Source organism: Corvus kubaryi, unplaced genomic scaffold, assembly GCF_017639235.1.
Source record: "Corvus kubaryi isolate FWS band 111438036 unplaced genomic scaffold, C.kubaryi_AGA036_p1.0 37398, whole genome shotgun sequence".
In the NCBI taxonomy this organism is placed as follows: domain Eukaryota; kingdom Metazoa; phylum Chordata; class Aves; order Passeriformes; family Corvidae; genus Corvus; species Corvus kubaryi.
In genome coordinates, this window is record NW_024581137.1 from 16,979,964 (window position 1) to 17,006,666 (window position 26,703).

Genomic DNA, 26,703 nt, shown 5'->3' on the forward strand with positions numbered 1-26,703 from the left:
CTATATTTAAAATGGCATTACACAACTTTAAAAGGATTGCCATATCTATTTTGAAAACAAGAAAGTAACTAGCAACAACCTTCGTGGGAGTAAATAATTAACACAAGAACAGTTTAAGCCTTTCTCTTCCATTGTTCTTGGTTTAGTGGAAGAAGAATAATTCAAACAGCATAAAAGTATTTGATACATGAAGTGTCACAGTATCCCTATGAGGTAAGTAAAGATAATTGCCCAGTGAGAGAATTAAGCCACAGAGGTAAGTCTCTCACCCTGGGCACCATGGACTGCTGCATTTTCAGGCTGATGGCATTCTGTGCTAGTCCTCATCCATACTTCAGAACTCAAGAACAATTTTATGGAATAAATCAGTCACAGAAATAACACTGTAAAAGGAGACACACACGAGATAATTTAACATTTGGAACTGTTCAATCCGTTGGAGATACTTTTATTGCACAATTCCAGAGGTCGGCCCATGTAATCATTAAGCACTATTTAAATAGACTAGCAGCATTCCCTTTCCATATGGATTAGAACTCAGTCTTCATTTTTTTTATCCAGTTATAAAAAGTTGTAGATGATCTGTTCATTTTTTTCTTGCAAGTATTTTTTTCCATTTATTCATTAATTCTATCCTTGAACGATTTTAGGTTGCATTATTGTCACTTCATAAAATATAACTATTAGCAAAGCAGGAAATTAATCTAATGCATGCATAAATTACTTGTTGCAGATCCCAAACAGGACCATCTGTATCATAAAGATGCACTGAAGACACAGAATATAAGACCCTCTAGGATTTTCTGTTCTATTTCCTTCCAAGAAACCACCAATCTGCAAATGTGGATGTGGAATTGCTCTTGTTTAGATAAACAATAACTTTTTATTAATTGTTTTCTCTTGGCTAATGCAACTACTGTCTATGCTGTAGTGCATCTGTGGCCCATATAAAGATCCTGGTCTGGACTTGGGCTTTACACTAACCATTTATCCTCTCTTTTCAGCCATGAACTTATGTGTGGGTTTCTTAAGAGGTGACTTAAGCAAGTCTTACCAAAAAAAAAAAAAAAAAAAAAAGGGGAATTGCTGCCTTCCAGCATCCCCTACAACCAACATAACCTATTACATTCTACTAGCCACACCAAAGCCTAGGAGAATACATGCAAGGGCATTTAATTTAGCTATTCAACTATACTTCAAATGCCCCTCAGCACTGCAGAGTTGTACAGAAATTAAAATGCGTACGTCTCAACAGCCTAATCTATATATATGGAATCAAACTAAGCCCTTTTTTTCTGTTGAAGAACCCTGTTTTCATGTAGGGTAACCCATACATTTGTCCTCGCTCCCTATTCCTTCTTTAAAACTTACCACAAAACCTTAGTTGAACCTTCCTATGGATAACTTCCTTAAATTCATAGGTAATAATAAACACTAACACAAACAGATGCCTGACGTAGATGACTCCGTATATAACCTTGATTTACATATTTTCCTTTTCCAAACTTCTTAGCTATTATCCATCTTTAAACATCCTGTTTTAACTATAGCACAAACTTTTTCTTAGACTGAAATAGGTACGAACTCATTATGAGCAGCACCATGCAGAAATGCTGAATATATGTAATTCTCACTGTATTGCTGGGTGATACAATGATTACCATCTCTCAGACACAAGCCCTAGGTACAGCCTTCTAGCACCACACATGAACAGGGATATCCGTGCATGTTCACTCACTGCACTCATTTTAATCCCAAGAATCTGATAAATTTAGAATGGGAAAAGTTACTTAGAAGTTCATTTTTCAACTGCTAAGGGTAATCATTCAGGTTTTAAAACTATATCTGTGTGTGCATGGGACAGAGACACTTGGATCTTTGAAAAGACTGACAGGCTCAAGGCTGGCCTACTTTTGAAAGCACAGCACAATCCATTAAAAAAATCCATGAAGCTCTTCTCACATCCATTAGTCGCTTTTTCCTACCAAAATAAGACCCATCTTTAAATTATCAGTTTGGTAAAGGAGTAACATTAAAGTGGGTAAATGCACGTGATTCTACTGGCTTTTTATTAAAATCAACTAAATTTCTACTAAGCTCTCAAGCAGCCTTACAGTATCATCAGAAATTTAAACTGTCCTCCTTCTATCGTTAGCCAGGAGAGATGATAGAGTTTTAAAAACAAAAGGAAGATAATACTCTTCAACAGGATGAAGCAATCATACTTAACTGTAAAATAACCATGCAGCTGTTAATAAGGCATAAGTTAGCTCTTATGCCTAATTACTTCATATTTTAGTAAGTACTGTAGCATATTTATATAAGAACATTAAATCATTTGACCTCAAGCTATAGATACACACCTTACAATAAATTTTTTTTCTTGAATTAATGCATAGGCAGTTAAAGCAAACAGTCATCATCACCTACAAAGACAAAATTCAGGTGAAGTCCATCAAAGCATCATTCCAACATACAAAATGAGGTTTATACTGCATTTGTCATTACTGAGAGTCAAGTTTTACTGCTGTTTTGGTAAAAAAGTTAAACAAAAAATTCTCATCTGTCAGTTCGGCAGTCTCCTAGTAGTTGAAATCAAGCAAATACATGATAAAGGTAGAAAAGTTCCAGGCTAACAGTGCAGGCTGTGTTATGTAAGAAGCATATAAACACTTCCACAACTTAAAATAATCAAATATTTTTAGTATCGTTCAGCTTCCTCTCTGGCTAGTTCCTTTTTTCAAAACAAAACCCCAAACACAGCATGTAGGAACACAGAACACTAAGTAGACAAGGAAATTAAAATGTTATTGTTCTATTTAGAAAGGAAAGAAACACCGAATTAACAAATTTGCAGTTTTTTATTTCTGAAAACTACTACTGTCTGACAGGTAACCTGCAGAGTGAGTGATTTCAAGAGACTGGCCTCTCCATTGTTCATAAAACAGACTCCAAACAATTCATTTTGTTCTGTCTTCCTCCAAATATCACGCAAGAGTCTTGCCTGACATCCTGTCCATGTTTAACTGAGCAGCAGATGCCACGAATGCATCATTCAGATCTTAATGTTTATCTTCCAAAGGAAGAAGGCAGTACATTTCTGAAGCAAAAAAACCCCACCCAATAAAGTTCTGGAGCAAAAATCACCTGAGAAGTCATGCATATACAAAGTTGAGCTTTTAACAAGTACGTACGAGTAGTCCTGAATTACAAGTCACACTTTTAAATGTATCAGGTGGAAAGTCTGTACAATAGTAGTATATTTGCAAAAAAGAAGTAAGTAATGCACTCTAAAGCATTAGGTGATGCCACACTGTAAGGCCTTGTTTCTTTTTTGCTATTCACCATGGACAGCATAAGCTACCACTCCAAAAGCTCGTTCTACTTTATTTTTCACTAGACACTCAGCCACATGTCTGGCAATACTGCAGGAATTTTACACAAGACATGGCAATAGCCAGCACAGCTGTTGCAGAGCCCTGGTAACTACCAGGTCCCTCATTGTAACACTCCTATGCAGAGTAGAGCAAGTGTAACCAGAAGAATCTAATGCTAAGAAAGCAGTATATAAAATCTATGGATTTAATGGAGGCAAGGGACTCTGGCCTTTCTGGACACTCAGAAGGAAGAGAAAGGAACGAAGCATTTATCCCAACAGCCTGGGAAAACATCATTTAATCTGAAGGAGAGAGTTTTGTCTCTTCTAATAAATTCAGGTAAGGTCTGAGGGCTAAGACACATAAGCACTGTATAGAGAAATAGCCACAAAAACAAAGGCAGCTGTCACTTGGACAACTAGGGAGGAAGGGAAGTAAAGCAGGGTTTGAAGTCCAACTCCACCATGAAAGGAAGAACAGAACACAGAATCTCAACAAAAATCATGAAACAACATAAGAGGGAGCAAATATTGTAAATGTTTCGGTAAGAATAGACAAGTATGAAACTAATTTTAGGCTGTCTGCAAGGAAGGCAGAAACTTTTCAGTTAGAAATTTTCAGTTTATATATGAAAGCACCATAACTTTCTATATAACATTTTTATCTACCCTAAAATAAAATGTAGTTTAGGCAGCTGAATAAGAGGTTAAAGATTTCTTTTTGGAATGCATGTCAATGTATTTATATGAGTGCAAGTTCTAGCAGTATCAGTCAACTTTCCAGGCTCTGCAGAAGGTCATCATGTTTCTGGCTAAAGAATATTTTATAGCACTCTCTTCAGCCCTATCAAAAGCTTAGCAACACACCTCTCTCTTCACTGCATGCCCAAGAAAGCCATGTGTATTTTCTAACCTTACTCTGCACTACACACTACAGAGACTGCAGGATCAGGTACAGGAGAAATGATCAAGCATTCTGAAAGGCTTTGTTTCTAACACTATTTACATGTAGATTTTTCCTTTCAAAACCAAACCAAGACTCCCCATTAACTCATATGTTTATGCTGCTACAAGTAGCAAGAGAAAATCATAAGAACATCATTTATTACAGAGTAATACCTGAAGAGGAGTAACTCCCCTGTAATATTTATTATCTCCTTTCATGTTCTTTCAGGCATAAGCTACCAAACATGGCCACAGTAAGCATCTGTTCACTCTGTTTAGGTTAGGTTTTCTTAATCACAATCTAGCACTTCTGGAAGTTTCTCCTTCCCTAAGATCATTGTCAAACTACAGGAGAAATATATACTGTTAGGTAGACATCTGGCAGTGCTTAGCACAGTTTAATGCTTTCAAACACTTACACCAGTCACCTCCTTTTTTTAAATAAAAACTTCAAGATGTAAAAGAGAATTATGTTATCACATGTAACCATGAATTGGTTTTTCTATTACTGAACATTCCTTCAGATAGACAAGTGGGAGAGACCACCAGAGGTTTTCCAAACAGTAATTTGTAACTGTTCAAATCACTATTTGGCACTGTCTTTTTAAATTTTTTAGCATCCATTCCCTTATGCATATAAACATACCAAAAGAAGCAGTCAATGCATGCTATCCAAACAGTGACGCAATACAGAACACTTTTTGAGAAACTACTCTAAGCACGTTGTGCATCTTTTGTGACAGCCTATTCTTGAATCAGATCCTTTGACTTCATGAACAGGGTGAACAGCAACTGCAAGTTTGCCACTGACAAGAAACAGCAACAGAGCCAGGCCAACAAAGTTCAAAAGTCAAGAAGATACCAGAAATAGAAAATGGCTTGAAATGGCTTTTTGAGATCTCAGGAGGAGCCTGACACATTTTGAGGAATTCAGAGCTAAATGTAAAAAAATGCTAACTCCACAACTTTTTAGAAAGATTTCCTACCCAACATTTCTGCACAGCATCCTACTCAGATCCTACCATCTCCAAGCAACCCCAGCTTTTCCCCAGAGAGCCTGAATTCTCTTCTGTCCTCAGATGCATCCCACTGTGCACATTATGCTTCTTCCCTTGTCATCAGGCACTTTGCACCACTGCTTAGGCTTTCTCAAACCCATAATGCTCAGTTTTTGCTCAATGCAACCGTCTGGGGAAAGGCAGCCGCACCTGCAGAAGCACAGTGGTGATTCCCCGGGCCTCTTGTCCTTCCCTCCAAGTTCATTCCTCTTTTGACTGTTTCTCCTCACTGAAACAGGTGCAACTTTTTAGTTCTGTCTGCACAACTCTCCATGAAAAAACCCCACCTGGCCCTGCCTAGGACAATACACACTGAAGAAGTTAGTGTTGACAGCAGCGTCAGACTGCAGATCATCCAGAAAACTTGTGCCAGAGAAGCTGTATCTTTGCCCTCATCTTCTGAGTCTCCTCAAACTAGCCCTTCTTCCCTTGCTCTGCCCATTTGACAGTGGTTTCAAAACAGAAAAATATGGAAGCTGCTTTTAGAAGGTTATGAAAATAAATGCTATTGTGTTACTGAGAACAGAACATAGAAACATCCAATATCCTGTCTCTGGAAGAAGGTGCCGAAGAAAACACAAGTGGATAACAATAGCTTCCCACAGCATACCTCTGAGCAAACTGCTTCTTCAGGACCACTCATAGCAGAGGTTGTATCTGTATCTTTGGCTTAGTCTTTCCACTCATCAAACATTTTGAAAAACGTAATTGAAAACACATCAATTGTTCCTTGCAGCCTGATCACTGTGCATCACTGCTAGAAGGAAGCTGACCAAATAAACTGTTTACATCAAAAATGTTTCTTTAATCCTAAAATTTGCTCTACACATAGGCAAAGTGCATCCCTGACTGTAGTATTCATCCTAACAGCATCTTAAAAACCCCAAAACGTATTACAACTATTAGCAACTATTTCAAAAGAACTTTGACAGCACTGATTAAACCTAACAATTCTTGTTTCATCATTAGGTTTCTTTAAAAATAGATGGACTTGCAAACAATGATTTTGTTCTTAAAGTATCTTCTAGATGTTAAGAAGAGCAAATTGTGCTTTAATAAATAAATACATTAAATCTGAACTGCAGAGGAAGCTAAATTAACCCCACTGGGGTTCCTGTCCCTGTTGTTTTGCCAGTTCTGTTTTTGTTTGCTTGCATATGATAGAAATATTGAAACATTTGGCTCAAAGTACTCCTGAGTATACACAGGAGACTTGCAGAGCCGGTTCAGCGTCAAGCAGAGGAAAACGAGAGCAAATGACATCCTGTCTGCTTATGTAATAATTTTTTTCAAAGTTTGTTTCCCATAGTTGGGATTTAAAATAGTACCTTAGCTGCATTATAAAAGCAAAGTATTATAAGTTCACAAGAACCTTATTGTTTACCACAAGACAAGTATGTAACAGATAATCAGAAGAAACAAATTAATTGCCCTGCACCAAATTCTAAACCCATCATTACGCATTTTCCCACATACTTTAACTCAAAAGGAGAAAACATGCCTGCAAATGGAAAATGAAACACAACACCGGTCTTTGTCAGACCATTTATTTGGGCTCAGGCAATTTTCCCAAATGCTGAGATAACACCACAAAGTGTGCAGGATCACTACTTACTTCAACCCAAGTTTAAAACATTTTTCTTCACTTAAAATCCATTACTGGTTCAAAGGATCAGCAGCTTAGTTTTATTGTATAGCAAGCCAGTGTCTATGTAACAGTGAAACAGGTCTTTTTCTGTGTGCAGTATTTAAAAAGCTGTCAGTATTGAGTGAAAAACTGTTTAAGTTCTCTGTTTGAGATAACTCTCATTTCAAGTCATCACAGACTCATTCTTCTCCATCTAGAAAAATCATTATGTTGCTTATTCTGGCATCACACCTATGTTATCACTGATCATCAAGAGCTACCTGTTAAAGCTATTTTAACTCAACTTTCATTGAGTTTATTTTCCACAGCCCAAACATCCTGTCACTGGGGAAACATCTGTAGGCAGGAATGCAAATTATCAATTATATCTAGGGAGGCACAGAAGAAAGAAGTGTAAGAATTTGCCTTAGTTTTTCAAAAACTCTACAAATAAAATACTTCTGAAAACTGGTTTCGCAGTTCTGCTAGACTGAAACAGTTTGGGGTTGTTGTTTCATGCCATTATTTTCTCCTTTTAGTGTGCTCCATAAACCCCTCCAAAAGTTATCAGAATTCAAATACATTTAACAACTGAATGCTGATCTGGACTAAAATCCCCATCTCCCAAACAATACTAAGGAACTTCTAAAGCCCATCGAGTTCCCGAATACTTTTAAAATGCTAACACAGACAGAATTTAAAGCTCTATGAGAAACAAGCAGAAACCGTTTTGAGTTCTGAGTACCTTGGTAAACCAGCAGGGAGAAAGGGCAACCTCCAAAACAGTGGAATGCATATTACAAATGTTTAGAGCTTGCCTAATCCCCAAGTGACACCAGTATAACATGTGCATTCATATTATTAGCGTTATTTCAGTATAACTCCTAGCCAATATTGTTATTTCTAGTACAAGAACAGATCAGGTTGCTTTGAAGGCCTGCTAGAATTTTAGTTCATGCAGCTTAATGGTATAATTAAGGCACCAAATAATGTACCATTTTAACTTTCTTTAGGCTGAAGCTCAAGCACAACAAAAAATCCTAAACAAAAACAAACAACTAAAAAAAAAAACCCACCAACACACACAAAATCCCCAAACCCCAAACAAAAAAACTCCCCCACAAAACAATAACAACAAAAAAAACCCTGAAGAGGTAATCCAAAATAAAAATGAGACAGCTCTCTCAGTTTTGAGGTAGTGGCAGCTCCCTAGTAAAACTATCTCTCTCCTATTTCAATATTCTTTCTGGAGGTACAGATACATGTAACCTTTTGATTTATTCAAGCTATTTAAAAGGAAGCATTGTAACAAACTTAATCCTACAAGCTGCTTTCACTTAACTATATATTTTTACACATTTTGAATTTCCAAGTTATTTGGAAAAAGAGCTATTATCTGCAAGAAAAAATTAATCTCTATTGACCAAAGAATATGAACAATCCTGTGCAGTGGAACACTGTAAGCAAAGATAATTTTGTTGTATTCCTGGATGTGCAAACTGTGTAACATAAACCCAAGTTACTATCTTGTTGATACATATTCTAGCTATCTGCTGTGGTCCACAATTGTAAGTACTTACAGTTAATTAGGAATATCCAAAGGTATTCCAGGTATTTCCCAGGAATATTCAAAGGTATTCAAAGTTACTCATGCAAGAGAAACAGTTAAAGAACAACTGCTGCAACAATTTAACATGTATGAAAATACATTAAATAAAACAAGTGAAGACTCATTTTTTTCATATTAGAACACATTAGAAGTTAGTATATGAAATAACAGACAAAAGCTTCAAAAGCTTGTTAAAAAACTTCGTTTAAATTATCCTCTTTAGTACCCTCAAAAAGAACTACGCTTCTATTGACAACGCATTAACTTTTTCTTTCAACCCCATTGTTGAGAAGATGTTCTGTATTTGTGGAGGCAAACACCACTCAGAACAAGCAACAAGCGCAGTAATGGATGTGCATTCTTCACTTAAAAATTTTTAAACACAAAAAAAAAAATCTATCGAGTAAACATTCATAAAATTTAAAAAAACGAAAGATACAATTTTAAAAAATCCTTCCAGTTTATATTTTACAGAGATAACTCACACATGGACTATAAAATTATCTTTCCCATTCTAAACTCCATTTTCATAATTAGCTCTGTCCCATAAAGTGGCTCTTTATTCCCAGTTGCTGTATTTTCACTTTGCTAACAGGCTGTAAACATACTACCTTTCCTTTTTATTAACGTTGGCTAATTAACCATTAGCTTGGAAATATATACATCTGTCTTTTTTTTTTTTTTCAGTTTAAATAAACTAACATTAGTATGCTACTTTGGAATAATATCATTATTATGGCAACCAAATTAAGAGTTTTAACATAATGCTCACAATTTGAAATGGGAAATGAAAGATTATCAGTTTGGGAAAAACGGCTTGAAAAACCATTCATATACAGAACTGTACAAACTTTCTTCCCTCTTTTGTTCACCACAAGCATGACCTATCTGCAGAGAACCCTTCACAAACAGATTTCTACAGATCAATATCATCCTGATACTGAAAGTGGAATTACAGAATGCTTTAGTGACTGTGTATTAATTTGACCCAGTATTTCCATTGAATGCATGGAAGTTTCAATTCAAAGTCATGATCAAACTGCATCTTTAATAAATACATTGTCAAAGTGCTGCATATGAAGATCTGATGCAAAGTTCCAAAATAACATTACATATGAAAAGGCATTGTAATAAATTATTTCCATGTGACAGCAAACTTCAACTCTGAGGACTAATCTAGAAGATACATCAAATTCACTATCCTGTTTATGCCCAGCAACTCCCAGTCATTAATGTCCATGCAAATTACCTGGACCATGCACTGGATATGCCTCACTTGATGGTAACTATACATTTTCTATGCATTTAAGCATTCTAGCCTTCTCCAACTTTTTATAATAGCAATTTTCTAAGAATATATGGAAATATTTTTAAGCTAGTTATTCCAAGACAACCTTTACAGAATTTGAAGGTCACTGACACCTGATCCATTTTAAATTAGATATGCAAGCATACATGATTTACAATGACTCCTTTTGACTGATATGGATATAGGAGTACTCTCACAACAGATCACCAGGGATGCAGTCTCTGACAAAGGAGTTGAAAAACGTGAGAGGAAACATCCAGTGAGATCCAGAAAATCAGCAATCTGCCTACAGACTTACTGCGAGGGGAAGCGAGCCAGAGCTACAAGTCAATAATGTCGATCACACTGGGCAGGGGTTCTGTTCTACAGAAGACGACACGTTTTAGCTGAAGAAAACTGACCACGTCCCAAATATGACATTTACACATGTTCCATTATCTAAGTTAGATAAATAAGGAATTTCAATTCCTCATCTTCCTTCCACCAATACATGGACTATTGCTTAGCTCTGGTAAAAACAAACCAATCCCTCAGCTCCTGTTTCCTAACTCGCAAATACTGAAATTTGATTTTGGTTTAAACCAATTTTAAGAATACATTATCATGTATCAATTGATTATTTTTGTATAAAAAACAGATGCCCTGACAGTGAATATTCTCCTCTTCATGCACACAAGGAAGCGTATTGCAATTAATTATCAAACTTCAGGATTATCCTATCTACAAAGTGATTTTTTTTTTTTTTATTTAATCTACTTTAGTAGATTTGAGGTATTTGCAGCTAATATTCTATAATAAACCAATTTCATCAAGCGACAGGGCAATTCACCAGGAAATAAAAACATCATGCAGAGACCAGGCAAATCAGTACCTTCATCTACAGTGTGTGAATCCTTCAAGCAGGAAAACCAATTATCAGGTAAAAATAGATCTGCACACAGCCAGGACGGCTTCAAGCTTACTGGGGGCTTGAATGTGCACTGACCAAAAAAACCTCCAAAGAGCACACACACACACAGTGGCAGAAGAGTTTATATAAAGTTAGGAAAGCACACATTTGGAAATGGCTGCCAATGCTCTTTGGTAGGCAGCAGGAGGCAATAACACCGGGATGAAAAAGCATAAATACAAAAAAAACAAACCCTTTAAACAAAGGAACATTCACCTAATATCTCAGACACAGTCTGAGTTTTCAAAGAATGCCCAGCATTCAGGGCATCCACTGGTAAAAAGGCATCTCCTGTGCAAAACAAAGGCAGTGTTCTGATACATGTCTTCATAGACAGAGCTGAAACCTAGATTCAAATATGCACCAACACAGATTTTCAAAACCTGAAACCACATTCAAGGATTTCCAGAAGGCAGAGGATGAAGACTTAGGCTGTTAAGGGAATATCTCAGATCCGGAGGTAGGTCTGGACAGGATTTTAATTTGGAAACATATACTTACAAATGGCTAATAGAAAGAAAACTATCAGTGTGTTCAGTTTTAACACCCAAGGTCTTGCAAAACTGTATATTCATTAAGAGATACCGATCACTAACACTAAATCAGCTCTGAATTTATTTTACACTTAGAATAAAATCTTGGCCTTTATATTTACAATATTGAGTTTATTTTATTTTTTGTTACTAATGTTTACACTCTAAGTAGTAAAAAATTAAAAACTACCTACAGTATGGAATTAATTTAGTTGTGTAAATTATAATGTACATTTCTGGAGATATTTAGCAAGTTAATATACTAACTCTTTTTTTTTTTTTTTAACCTCCATTTGTATTTGTCTCCTGCTCTGAAATACAACCTCAGGCATTGAGATAACCTCTCCATATGTTATCTAGTTACAGCAGCTTTTCTTAAAACCCTGCACACCCTCTGCCAACGTGCAATCATGTAATCTGCATTGAAGAGCTGATTTTGGTCCTGCTTTTTAGTTTTTCTAAAGACACGGATAGTGCTTCACCTCCAGCATCAGTGGTCATTTACTTGTATTTCCTTACTCTAAGACAGACTTCAATGATACTAAATTTCAGTAGTTTTGTTGGGCATTAAAACTTCACTTTTTGCTGGGATTAAAAAAAAAAAAAAAATCAGTTGTTTCCTTTTCATAAATTCCAGTTGTCTTAAACAAGGTTTAGACATACCACCTGGCCCTGCATCCTGTATGGACACATTTGCTTCTCCTCTTCCCTCTAATAATCTACTGAGCCTCTTCCAAACCAGATTAGACACTCTTCATGCATAGCTACTGATATTGAATGCATGAATAGGAAACACATTCAATACATTCTGGCCTTCAAATTATAAGCACATTCCTTTTAAGACACTTTAACCATGTCTCAGACAAACTTGCTCTTTACAAAGTCACTGAAATATTTCATACAAAGAAAATACTGCCACTCTTTTTATCCAGAAAGCTAGCACCAACAAAAACGTGAAGGGATGGAGAATTACTGTTCTTTTTGCCTTGTACTAATATTCAGACTGGTTTTATTTCTAAGAAAAGGAGAACCAAACTTTCTATTTACAGTCACAATATTTATAAAGTCTGTATTTGTAATCACAGTAATATGAGAATTTTAAGAATTCTTGCTCTTGGAATATATTAAAAACAAACATAATTCTCCCTGAGCTAAGCCTAAGAGAAGCGGCATCAACAACAATGAAGCACACTTCGAATGAGCCAGCCTTGCATCGATCGGCTCCAGAGATGATTCCACAGCTGCCCCAGCAATAAGCAGAGGAGCCAGCCAAAAGACCAGAAAAGAAGCCCAAAAGGAGGTCAAGGCTTGCGAGCCAGAACTTGGCATCTGGGTCTTACAGCTGTCAGGGATACTTATGAGAGAAGTCACTGTTGTCTACAGATTTTGAAAACAGTTGGGGAACAGGAAGAGGAAAAAGAAAAACCAAATCTATCTACAACTATTATGAGCCAAGCTAGAGCAGAAATGCAATACATGCCACCACTTGTTTTGTCACAGCACTGTGATACCAAACCACTACACCAAATGAGAAAAGTATTATCTGCACAGAAACACAGTTTTGCAGTGATCTGGAACATCAGACTTCCAAAGAGATTTTTTTCTGGGAAAGAAACATCCGTGAACAAGATGGAAATAAAAAACTAGACAACTACTCCTTTGTGTGTGTGTTTCAAAATACAAAATTTTGCCTTAATTTTTTTTTAAGGGGGATAACCTGTCAAACTTTCCTTTAAACTCCCTATTGTGTAACTACTACCAGCACCACCAAGAACTCCAATGTATAATCAACTGTTTAGTTGCCAAGTTGCATGCACATTTTATTTAAAAAAAAACCCAAACAAACCATAGTTTATCTAGACATTATTGAGAAAATATGAAACTGCACTGTCTTTATTAGAGATTCCATACTTGTTAATGACAGACATGAAACTCAGAATGAAAACTGCACATTTCAAGAATCATTAAACGGAATTTGCAGGATCTCTAAACAAAAGAAGAGACTCAGACCAAGAACTCCAGTTTTGCAAAAATTAATTTTAAGTGTATATGCAGGCAAAAATCCAAAGCTAGCGGCAGTTTTCGGGAAAGCTGCCTCCACAGATTCTGGGCTGACAAGCCAAGCAACTGCCAAACAATGTTTCAAAACAAAAGAGAGACTCTTGGAAAGTGCCAAAAGAGATGTTATATTCTGCCATTACAACTCACGCTTTATCAAAAGGAAAGAGAGGACACTTGTACTGGGATTCTCATTGGCACTGTGAATCAGGCACATTCCGTACTAAGCAGATTCCCAAGGAAATACGCACGCTAGTGTGGACTGCAAAAATGAAGAAATGTTCAGCTGTGATGAAAAGCAAAAGAAAAGGAGAAACAAAGACAATGCAACTGATGTCCAAAAAATGCATAGTTCTGTCAAAGAGGTGCTTTAAGCAGAAGCGACATGAACAGCAAAACTCTTAAAACACACAATTTGACAGGATATTTGAATTTATTTTCTCCAATCTATTCTTACTTCTAATCAGCCTTTATGTCTAGTTGTAGATTGAGATACCATCTCTTATTTCATTGTCTGAGTTTAGAAGAACTAGCTAGTTCATTATATTCTTGACTTTGTAGTCTGATATCCATCCCCTGAACGTCACACTTCCATCTGTTTTTCTTGGACCGTATGAAGCAACAGAAAGCTGTCTCAAGGCACCATTCTCCAGCACACTCTTCACTGTTATACAAATAAGCCCTCTAGTGGTAAAAGAACCGTGAGACCCACCATGTTCAAAGTTTCTGTGCACCCCCTCTCCGGGATAAAAATCTTACTCTCATAATACCTCCTAACTAAAGGTGGGCCACTAACAGTCTATCTACAACCTCTTTTGAAAGATTTTCATTGAAGATGCCAACTTTATCTTGAGCATGAGTGGTGGCTTTGTTACTGAATCCAGGGATAAAAACATAATTATCAACAGAATAGAACCATCAAAGGTACAAAACAAATTTAGCATGATGTCACAGAACTTTCCAGATTTTATGATTTTTTAAGAAGTATGCTAATACAGAGATAATGAACTCCACCACACACTAGCACTTCATTAAGCCCTTTGATTACCAGAATCTTAAGTGAATGCTTGTGTTCTTTTCATTCTACGCTACTGCATTTCCTTTCCCTTTAAGAGTATTTATTCTCTAGTTCTAAATACTAGTCAGTGAACTGATAACAGAAACACCACCAACACTGACCTATGTTTGTGGCAGTGATTTGCATTATAACTGCCCAAACATTGCCAATGCATCAGATACTTTATCTGAAGAAACTCAGCTTCACACACTGCCAGACTTAACACTGTCAAAAATTCCTAAATATTATGCTAACATTTTGTAACAGAAGACTAACATGCTATCTAGTTTTAAAATAAAACAGCTATTTTATATTAGCAAGCACGAGCAAAAATCTCCCATCCACATACTTCTCCCCTTACTTCAACACAGCAAATTGGTATACATGAAAAGGGGTCCAAAGGGACAGTGATTCTGTATTGGCACATATTTCCACATATTCAGCAGGACTAATGAAACAGAATTATCTGTTTGGCCAGATCAGAGCTCGCACTATGTTTTTAGTGACTCAAGAGCTCAGTGTCAGTATCATGGTGTATTTGCAACCTCACTGTAGTGATAATGAAGGAGACTCTGGAGGGAGAGGTCACTGATCACCTTCCACAAAACACTGCCTACTTAAGAACACCTCTGACCCCCTTTCTATTCTGAGTAGAGGTGAGCTTAGGAAATCATGGCACACCATCAGTTCACAGAATAGACCCTTATATTTTTTCACTTGACAAGCCTGCAGCCTACCGGGTAGAATTCAAATGGAAGACTTCTTTGGAAGTGCAAGTGCCAACAAAATTCTATCAACACAACAACAAATTAATTTTTTGGCCTCCATAAACCTTTTTTGTGTTATTTCTGCCTGTCATGCACATGCCCTGATATAACGCTAAATGGTTATAATTCAGACAACAGTGGTAGAGGATGAATCACACGTCCTGTTGCAATTTGACAGCTAGAAACAAATTTCTCAGTATCAATATATATTTCTGAAATTCCTTGCGAAACCATTCACAAACAAAACTATAGTGCAGAAACGCATAAACTTGATATGCAGGTTCAGAAGCAACAATAAAAGTAAATGTGACTACTCTGACAAGATTGATAGTAGTTGTATCACTTTCAAAACACTCTACATCAAATAACTGAATAGGAAAGCACACAAATGACTGGAAGAAAAAGCCTTCCAACAGTAACTGTTGGCAACTATCAGGCTACAAAGTATTTACCAGCTTGACTCGTACTTCGGAGACTTTGGTTAAAAATTCTTAAATAACAAGAAGAGAAAGTTCATAAATAGGTTACTCAGAAGGCTCAAAACCCTCATGTCAGCAATCCCATATGTTGTGGGGCTGGTCAAGATTACATGATCTTGGTTCAGAGCAGCTGGAGAAAAGCTAGATAAGCTAAACTTAAGGCATGGTCCACAAAACACTTTGAATCTTCATTCCCCAAAATGCCAGACTGGCAGACCTGTTACATGGTACTGCAGCTCCTCCACCTTCAAACAGCCACCCCTGATTTCTCCTGATGAAAAATGGGGTAAACAGGAGCAGAGGGAGAATGATGCACACTTGAGCCCTGTCCTGCCAAAGTCAAGCTTTTTCTGAGTTACACACCAAAACATTAGATAGCCCTCTCAGGCCCTGAATGGTTTTGACACCCGTTTTCCAAAGGTAGCTAAATTCTGTAATATAAAGCACATTAGAAAGGTACAGATGGCACAGGTGCAGTTTATAGCTAGAGATGGCAGTAGGCCTAAGGAATCCAACATGAATTTATCTCTAAGTCTTGACTTTCTGCCAAAATATTTAAGCTACCATTGTGTTATCCAATGCATACACATGCATAAAGACACTTTTGTACCAGCAGAATCCATCAGTATAATTGTACCAAGGCAATGTTTTGAGACAATGAACTAAGAGAAAATGACAAGACAGGAGGCATCTTTTGTTTGAAACAGAGTCAACAAAGTTTTGAGTCTTCCCCCAAACTTTTAAAAGAATCTAAAATACAGCTTTTTCTTTTCACATATCAGCCACAATTACTTTGTGAGATAAAAAGAAGCATCTGTCTCTTTCTGTGGCTTCCAAGACTATAGCCTATCACTCACTAGATCTCTGCAGCTCAGATGTCTTCAGAGGGAAGCTAAGCAAAGCAAGATGCAGGTGCCATTATTAATGCAATGTGACATTGCAAAGGAAGCTGGATTCCCTCCTCCTTTTTGCTGGGTTTCTGTTAGCTTCCCTAGCTAAAATTCAAGAAATATATCATACAGCTATATATACTCCTACACTTCAGCTTCAAAAGACATTTTACAACATACAGCTTTTGATCCCTTGCTGTAGAAATTATTTTGTATTTAAACTGCGTAACTATAGATACTATTGATCTCAGAGTTTAATCTACATGGAGGGTGGGAAGGAAGAGCAAGTTGCCAGCACTATTATTCACCCCACCTTCAGGAACAGTTAGAAAGGGAGGAGAGGGGACATGAAAAACAGGCTAAAAATTCAGCGCATTCGGAACTTGTGATTTTAAAGATTTATACCAAAATAAAACTATTAAAATATTGCAACAGGGTATCCATATGAGGAGGTGCACTCCTAATATTTCTTCTTCAGTAAGTATTATTGTTAACTTCTCTGGCTAGTTGAGGTCTTAGTGTAAGCATCACAGCACTTCAGGTTGCTTGGAAAGCCTGATCAACTTGCAAGACTCATAAAAACACAACAACAAAATTATTGAAGGCTCTACCCATACTCAGCAAATTCAGAACTTGCAATTCCAGCCACACCAATACAATGACCATGCAGTTGACAAAGAACTGCAGTCTCACGACTACCAAGGAAATTACCAATTATGTTTTGTGCTACATGTAGCTGCCAAGATAAGCATCAAAGTAACTAGAAATCCTAAAGAGGCAGATCCACTCATTCTCACTGACATGCCCAGAGTCAGTTTTATGTGGCTGTGACAGGACCTTCCAAGTTAACAGAAGATCAGTTCATGAAGCTATTAGCATAATGGTACCAGTATCCCTTTTCCACCTGCTGTTTCCTTGGGGAGGAATATGGCTACATCCCATTCTCACTACCAGCTGTGCTCTTGACTCTTAAAGGACAGCTGCAGTCAGAATCTGGAAGCCATTATAGTCTACTCTAATTACAGGGCGTGAAACAGAAACAGGAACACAGACAGGAATAGTCTATGGTCTGTTTTGTGGACTCCTCCTCACTCACACGTATGGAGCTCACCCTCAAATCCTACCTATATATGCATTTTATGTTTTTAAAAATGATATAATACGCTTTCTACAGAATTATTTTGTTAAACTGGCATCAAGACCACTCGAAAGATGTCACACTAATACCCATCATGTTTCTCCTATTTCCTCCTGCAGGTCCTAAAATTACACAGGAAGTGGAGCAGGACTGCCAAATCAAACCATTGTTAGAGTGGACTGATACCCCCAGGTGTTTTCAACATACTATAATTCAGGATGCATTAATAATTTGTCTGTTACAAACCACTCTTGGTATACCATCTTTTTTCTTAAACAAAGCCTCTTAGAAGCTAGAAGAACAAAAAAAAGTATTTAAATTCAGTAACTTTATTTGCTAAGCTATAAGAGTAAAAATCTAAATATTTCCAGTAATAAACTGTTTATTTCCATTTCAGTGGATTCTAAAACAAGTTTGTCTCAGATTTTTCAGTGGTTATGAACTTCTGAAAAAAATACAAAATACACTGAGATGCAGATGAACTGCAGTATCACAAACTATATTGCAAGTTTAATAAAAGATACCCTTATATTTGACATTGGTTTATCCATAATCCCTATAACAGGCACATACACAAACACTTTTCATCCCACAACAAATCCTCTGACTAAAACTAACCTTGATCAAACATGTTAGTTTATGAATTCTCAGCAGCATCTATCTGTATCTCCTTTGTGTTAGTCATTGTAGACATTTAGCCGATTATAGGCAAACATGAGGAATCTCCCATAACTTCAAAAGGACTGTTCGAAGCATGAAAAAAAACAGGAATACGCCTCACAGCTCGCACACTGCCACAATAAATGAAAAATCCCTTTGAAAATTACGTATCATTCCATTAATTTCTTCTGAACAGAAGAGTGAAAATCTGGATTGACACTTTCTTCCAGTGTAAGATAAAAATTCAGTGCACAAATGGAGTAAGCCCCAGTTCTTTTGACATTTACTTTCCAGCATGACTCATGACCATCTTCAGCCTGCGTTTAATAAAACATTTTCACAAAGACTATTAAAAACCCCCAAAAACTCTCTACTACAGCCTTTCAATCCATTACTGCATTTTCTTGCACAATTTGAGTTCCAAAATCAGTTTTCATTTAAGTGTTCCAGGTGGCATTTAAAAAACAAAACAAACCAAAAGAAAAAAAAAAAAATTCATAAATCCAGATTTTACAAAGTGCATGATGCTTCAGAGCGTTTTTTAAAAAAGGGTTGGGAGGGTAAAAACTATAGCAACAAATTTAACTCCTTTTTAAATAAAAGCCTATAGAACCCATGCTGCAAGTTTCCAATAAGTGACTACTAATTATGTTTACAACACTGAGCAGGTATGTAACAAAGTCAACAGCATGAGTACCAAAACTGATCCAGAAGGTTTAACACTCCAAACCAGAACATTAAAAGTTATTGCAAGGAATTTAATAAAAGTGAATTTTTCTCTAATTTTTTAACTGCAAAACATGTGAGCAACAATAGTACATCATTAAGACTCTTTCTGTAAAGAGGTGTTTTTATCTAATCAACAACAGAGAGCCTCCAACACGTTTGACTGGCTTTCTCTTGCTATTTATAGTCAGTTTTACAGATTTCCTATTCTCCATCTCTTTTGCAGCTGCAGTTGCAAACTCTGCATTTTCTACCCTACCTGCTCAGAAGCACTCATTTTCACTCTCAATCATCCGAGGATACAAATAATGAAGTGTATTTATTGTCCAACACTGCACACAGTTCAAAAACCAAACAAACCAACCAAAACATACCACGTTAGACAAAAAATCATATAAAGCTTTGGAGACAGGAAAAACATTGCATTCCCTAAAAAGGAATACTCTTAGTAAGAACAATACAAAGTAATACTGTTGCAAACTGCATCAGAGATAAATGGCTATATGGTAGAGCCCTATAGCTCTACCTATTCACAGATTCCTAGGAAAAGCCATTATTCAGGCTTGTGCTGGCAGCTATGGATAGAGCATTTGCAGAGAATTATTTAAATAATTTAACAGAATAAACTAATACATTATTTACAAAACAAAACAATTCGCCTTCATGAAATGCTAAGCCAGCCTTGAAATGGCTGTGAAGCAAGAAGGCTTTGAATGTTCATACTCTGTCTTGTCGTGAAACAGTTACTAATCCTAATCAAGTGGAAAGTAAACAATTAATATTAATAAGTATTAACTTAGCTTTTGTCTGGACGTTCAACTTCCAACTGCTAGCAAGGAAGTGTATTCAGTGTATTCAGGCTTGAGCTGGAAATATTTACACATTAAAGGAAACTTCTTTGTGGAAAATATTAAGCTAAGTGAGTTTTAAAGAGATCTAAAAGTCTGATTCTTACAGAGTTCTTTAAAACGTCTTGTAATTGTCTCCGAAGATCTGTTCTCTATTCATCCTCCCTTTTGAAGTTTTGTCATTCTGGCATCCTTGCACAATCCCAGAAGAAACAGAAAAAAAATATTCTTACTCGGTCTTCTCCTGCTGTTCTTCCAGACTGACACTTCTGAAGCACTTATGAGCATAGTTAAGAAATGTGCTCTCTTCCTAAAGTATCTCCCCCATCCAACCTTCCTAATAAGAATACAGCTATATCTACCAGATAATGGTAATTAATGAGGAATGGCACAGTCTCAGACACCTCCATTTCTGCTTCCTACTGAAGGAAACCCAACATGACCCTTCTGGGAAGTTCAGGTCTTTCAGCTAACTAGCATCTGATACCTTTGTAGCTCCCTGATCCTACCACCACCCAGCTGACAGCAAGAAGAGAGCATTCTCTTTTTGCTATCATTGTTTCTACTAAGACACCTACAAGGTTTTCTCCTAGCGAGAAAGCTTCCTGTGCTCTTAACCTTCATTATAATGTCCGAACCACACTGGCAGAATTCAATTTAAGAATTAAAAATGCTTCTTAGACAGAAAAGACAACTGAAAAAAAGCACAGAGAAAAGCTAGGAAAATCCAGAGTAGAACCAATATGTATGGTAATTACTTATGATGCCAAGAGTATATTAACATTAGTTGCTTAAGTAGCATTTTACTAGAGTATAATTCAAATTATTTTGAAAAAGTAGGTACCCCATTGTATAAAAGCATTGCACACTTTCACTAACAGCTCTGGACAGATAATTTTCAGTTACAAGACAGGTTGCATTGTAAATCATCAGATTCTGGGAATTAATTTTGAAAGAGCATGACTATATATTTGGCTGTACTAATTTACTCTCCCCCTTGGCCTCTGCCACAGAAAGGATCCTGGCCTATAAAGACCCCTGATCTGACCTAGCTCAGCCATCCTTTGCACACTGTCTTCTTTAAAGAAGACAAAAATCACATTCTGAATTGTGTCAGCAAGGAACTAACATTACTGTGAAAATGCTCCAGTTGGAGCAGACACAGTAGTAAAATACATCAACACATTCCAGCTATCAGGGTTGAAAAACCTGATGCAATACCTTGGTTTCTTGCTGTCCTACACATTACATACATGCCCACATATTTAACATATTTCAGTGTTTGTACATGGTTGGAAGAGCACAATTCATTCATCTGTGTGATTATTTTTCAATTTCAAACAGCAAATTGAGAACCTGAAAATGGAAGGGTTTGAGTAAAGAGCAGAAAATAAGGAGGAAGAAATGAAAATTACTCACAAATAGGAAAATGGAAAAATACTGTTTTAGGCTCTGAGACTTTCAAAAATCCACTGGATAATTTAAGCATAGATGTTAACATGTATTTTCATTTTTGTACTAGCAGAAAGCTATGGAACACAACTTACTTGGATCTTTGAATCTTTTAGTGTTTGTTTTCATTCTGACACACTTTTGGCATTAAGCTTTATTATTCAAAGTGACCAAAAAAATTAACACTAAATCAGAAAGAGTATCTCAAAAGAACCAGTAGATGGCAATAAAAAGATCTGTGATAAATTCTGATTTTGCAAATAGACAATCTGTAGCAATGTACAACCAGCAAAACTGGTATTTCTTTTTAACCCCATTGATATGGTTCCAGGAGGCTTCTTGAAGCAGCAAACATTTAGAAAATTTTATACAGACAAATCCATAAATCTTTCCCCATGTCTGAAAGGTGAGAAAAAAAACCCCTGAGAACAATCTGTTCCTGTAACTCAGAAGAGTAACTTATCTAAAATATTCCTTCACTTCATATTAAAGATTTCAAGAATCTTTTGCAAAGTATTATGAATATAAAATGCACTGATATTTGAGTTCATTTTCACTCTTAAAGCCAAAGAGTAAAATATAGAACCAGTAGAATTTGTTAAGTCTTTGGACTTAGTCTTATAGGCTTTATGTAAGTCTTTATAGCTTTAGAAGCTTTCATTAAGTCTTACACCAAGGCTATTCAGCAACTACTGGTTATTTTTTTGCCAGGGTTTCAGCTTGATGTTAAAATAGCAAACTATTTTTATGTCTCACAATTTCAATCCTAGGAATAAACTAAATTGCAGTGGGTTACTTGTGTAGCAGAGAATAAAAAAATCAAATTACTATTTTGTGTTGTATTAAACATATAAACATACATATATTAGATTTTCAAAGGAGGGCTTTTAGATATGATTTCTTATGTATATGTATATATTAAGTAAATGTTTGCAGCTGAGGTAGAGGTATTCTAGAACAACAATATGTTAATTGAAATCACTAGTGTTTTGGATTGACTTTTTTAATATTCAGAATTAGTAATGCTGAAGAATTATTTTATGTATGTATACAACAATGAACCAAATAATTACACAATTTGCATAAAGCTCATTTTTCCATTTTCCTGTGTTTTCCCATTTTCACCACAAGTGCAAGCATAGATAGGTCTCGGCTAGGATATCTGTTTCACTGAAATAAAAATACTAGAGGAATTAAATTTTCCAAAAAATGAACTGTAAAGCTGACAGTAAGGTTTGTACCCTACCATGAAACATTTTTGAAAAACAGATTTATATGTAACCCCCTAATTAATATTTACTCATTATAGGTATTTTTCAAGTATTTTTTCATATACATTCAACTATTAGGAAGAAATTGAAACCACACATCAAATATTTACCACTAAGGACTCTGCTTTGCAGCTATACCTGAAAACTGACAAACTACTCAAGTTATAAATCTAGTATATATGCATGCATGTATGTCAGTATGGAAAAAACACATTACCACAGAAAAGAATTAACACATGGAAAGAGAAATACCTCAAGCCTGTTGCCAAAAAAAATTCAGCAGTAAGAAAGTTAGAAGTGTTGCCTAACACTCCCAGAAATTATTTTCTCTGATTAAAGAGCAAATAGATTGAAGACAAAAGAAAGAATACACACTGCAATTAGCAGAAAGACTTAAGGGGATAAGTATACATTAAAAACACTTTTTTTTTTTTTAAGTGGCACTGGCAACTTGCAAAGCAGAGACTGAAAACTTGGAGGGAGCCTGCTGGAGAGCCATGTACAGAGCTGAAGAACCTGACAGAGGAACACAGGTTGAAGAAACTCAGTTTGTTACACTCAGATAAGAGAAGGCTTGGGAGGGTGGGTGAGATCTAATCACATTCTTCCAATACCTAACAGGTAGTTTTCAAGAATACAGAGGTATCCTCTTCACAAAGATGCACAGCAAAAGAACAAGAAGTCATGAGCTACCAACTTGCACCAGAGAATTTTTTTTCTTCCCATAAGAAAAAACCCCTATTATTTGCCAGGAGAACAATTAAACAGTGGACCAGGCTGCCCAGCAAAGTGGGTGCCTTCCTCTCACTGGAAGTGTTCAAGTCTTAGCTTATCTTGATAAGGACATGGAGAACTTAATCCAGGGTTCTGCTTTCAGCAGGTTTGGGCAAATAATCTCCAGAGGTCCCTTCCAACATATACTGCTCTTTGATCCCATATGTGAAACTCTGCAGCTCCTATATGCTACATTAGTGCCTGGCAATAACACAGAAATAATTTAGCAAAAACACTGCTTTATGCACAGCTATTGTGCTTCAATCTTTGCGCTTCTATAACTCCAACACTATCAAAGGATTTATACGTGTGTATGCTGATGCAGCCTATTTTTCTGCACTTTTTCCCAGTTCTTTTCCTACTAAAATTGGTCCTTACATAAATGTATATTAAGCATATCTTCTAAATCCCAAACTCATGAGTTCTACAGGAACAAAGCTACTTGCTTCACACATGCAGAACGCTATACCGTGCAGGACCATGCCTCATTTCCAGCTGGCCAGAATGGAGTCGTGTACATTACTGTGAGGAAGTAATTCAACTAGAACTGTTTCGTAAAAAACAAAATTACCCAGCTTTATCAGGAGAAAACAGATTGCACTGAAATCTGCTGCAAAACATTTAAGAAATTTTAAAGGGGAAAAAAAGGCAAAATACTTGAATTTTGACATAACAATCCACCTAAAATTGCTTCTGCTAAGAAAGTGGATTCAAAAGATCCTCAACTGTACTCCAGATGCAATGTTTACTAATTTTCAAGTTTGTGTAGAATGCAAAGTACAATGATGCCTAGAATTAGACGATAAATATACCTTGTCATCTACTAGAATTCAAACTGCTTGACTCTAGTTTTTCCCAGTTTCTCTGGCACATCATTTCAGAAAAAACTGTCAGGCTTACTGTTGAGCTCACTGAGTCTTGGGACCATTACAACAAGATTTTTCAGCAGAAGATCAAAGAGCTTCTACTCTATACCAGGAGGCCTTTGATGAAAAAATACACTTAATAAAATGGAATTCTAAAGAAACATTGTATACCAGGCAACTCTCAATCACTTTGATTTTCAATCAGCTTTATTGACATGCTATGATTCCTGCTTTCCAGCCTTTTATAAATGGACCATCAGCTCTCTCACCCAGAAAAAACAAAGCTTAAGAAAGGATTACTTTATTCCACTCCATACTTCTTACAGAAGCAACTTTTCAATATAGATTTTTCTATGATGCTCATGAAGATCTATGTCCTTATAAGGACACCATGAAATTAAATCAACACAGAGCAACTGTTTATACTATGTTTACTACAAACACACCAGCCATGTTTCTATGCAAAGGTCCTCATTTTCATCTATAGCAGAGCTGATTACATTCTTCCCAAAATTGCATTCCTAGATCATAATGTCAGATTTTATCAAGAAGGACCTTCATTACTACTTAGTATTTCCAAGCTAATTCCCAAATGCCTCAATGTAACATAGAGCATCCAGGCTTAGTGTACTTCTGCAAAAAAGCTTCCTATTACTTAGTACACACTTCAGGGCTGGATACACACATTGCTTTTGGAGGCTAGGACACATTCATGATGAGTGAACTTCACAGCTACTGCTTCAAAACACCACTACTGATGTACTGTTAAAAGCAAAAATCACTGCTTAAGAGTTGTACATACAACTGATTTCTTGAACTCAACTTTCAGAGTAGTCCCAACACTCATTTAATTAGCATTCCTTAAACTTACCAGAATCCACACTAAAAAGAAACAGTCATCAGGAACAAAACTCTTTGTCAACAACTTTTGCAAGAAAAATTTTAAAAAGCACTGCAGAATTAAGGTTACACTTGTTTTAACCTACTTCCCTAACTATTCACCGAGTTTCTTCAGAGCTATTTCCTTTTTTTTGGTTCAAATCAGTGTAGGCAGTCAGAAGTGATTGGAACAGTTTCACACAAGCACAGACACGTGCTTGGAATGTCCTCCTTTGCACCCGAATTCACTCCAGAATTATGTGTCTATGGTGAAGTCTGAATAACTAAACACACTATGTGATACAACTATTTTTAAATTATGTTAATAAGGATTTATTGTTTCCTGCTTTAAGGGCATTCAGCTACTTTTTTTTGTTTGAAAACTGCACTGGCTGCACTCAGTTAGCACCCATCCATAAGTAAAAGAGGAGAGTTTCATCATTCTACTCCTGGTTCAAATCATGTTGCCATGGAAGCAGATGTTGAATTGATGAAAATAGGTCAACTGTTCAAAAAAAAAAAAAATCACTGGTTTAATACTTTAAAAAATATTATTATACTATTTTAATGCTTTCTGTTATTTTGAAATTGTTAATATTTTATTCTGTGGTATTCTAGTTAGCATTTACATTTCTCACACTATACATATTCCCACCAAAAATGTAGACAGCATTAGAGTTAAGAGTTGTTAATGAAAAAGGAAATATTTTGCATAAATTGGTAGGGACTGGGTACAGAATGCTCATAAGAATATCACACACAGTTCTTTGTTACTTCAGCAGTGGGAGGTGTTAAATGTTGCCATATAAACTGTTTCCATTTGAAGAGTATTAGTACTATTATTAAAAAGCACTAGCATTTTTTGGAAAAAAAAAAAAAAAAAAATCAGGACATCGCAAATACCCATGCTTGGCTTTGACAGCAACAGTGCTTTTCTGTTTAGTTTTGCATCAAACAGATATATAAATACTCAACTGGAGTCTCAGTTACTTAGAACTGATTAAAATACTTAAAGACAGCTAAGATTTAAGTAGGTTACCCCATCAATAGAACATGTGAAAATACACATAGCCAACTCAAAGAAATTTCTCTCTTAACATTCTCAAACTGGCTGTCAAGATGCTGTCAAAATAGCATAAAACACACTGTGAAATGCTCATCCTCACCTGCAGCAAACATCAGAAAATAACTCACCTGTATCATGTTTTTCTGAATCTCTACTAGCTGATCTTTTCTATCTTTTCTATCTGAAAATTTCACATCTGAATGTTTTTCTACCTTGACACTGATGTACTCCAGATGCACCAGGTTTGTCCTAGAAGTTTATATTATATTCTGTTCCTGAATATTTCTTTACAACTGAAACGCAGAGTTCAATCATTAAATAGCGTAGAGGTACATGGGAATACTGCCAATACATGAGATCTGTGCT

At 36.2% G+C, this 26,703-nt stretch overlaps 1 protein-coding gene across 6 annotated transcripts in view; it reads right to left on the bottom strand.

The window, feature by feature from the left end:
• Window positions 1–26,703, bottom strand: part of ANO10 (anoctamin 10) — a 122,092-nt gene that overhangs the window by 71,602 nt on the left and 23,787 nt on the right. Inside the window, exon 13 of one of the 6 annotated variants that reach the window (XM_042043727.1) lies at window positions 25,673–25,776. The exons of the other annotated variants lie outside the window; for them this stretch is intronic. Coding sequence (XP_041899661.1) covers window positions 25,726–25,776 — 51 coding nt within the window. The 3' untranslated portion in view covers window positions 25,673–25,725. Of the gene's footprint in view, window positions 1–25,672; window positions 25,777–26,703 lie in introns of those variants that run through there. 6 annotated transcript variants of the gene reach the window in all.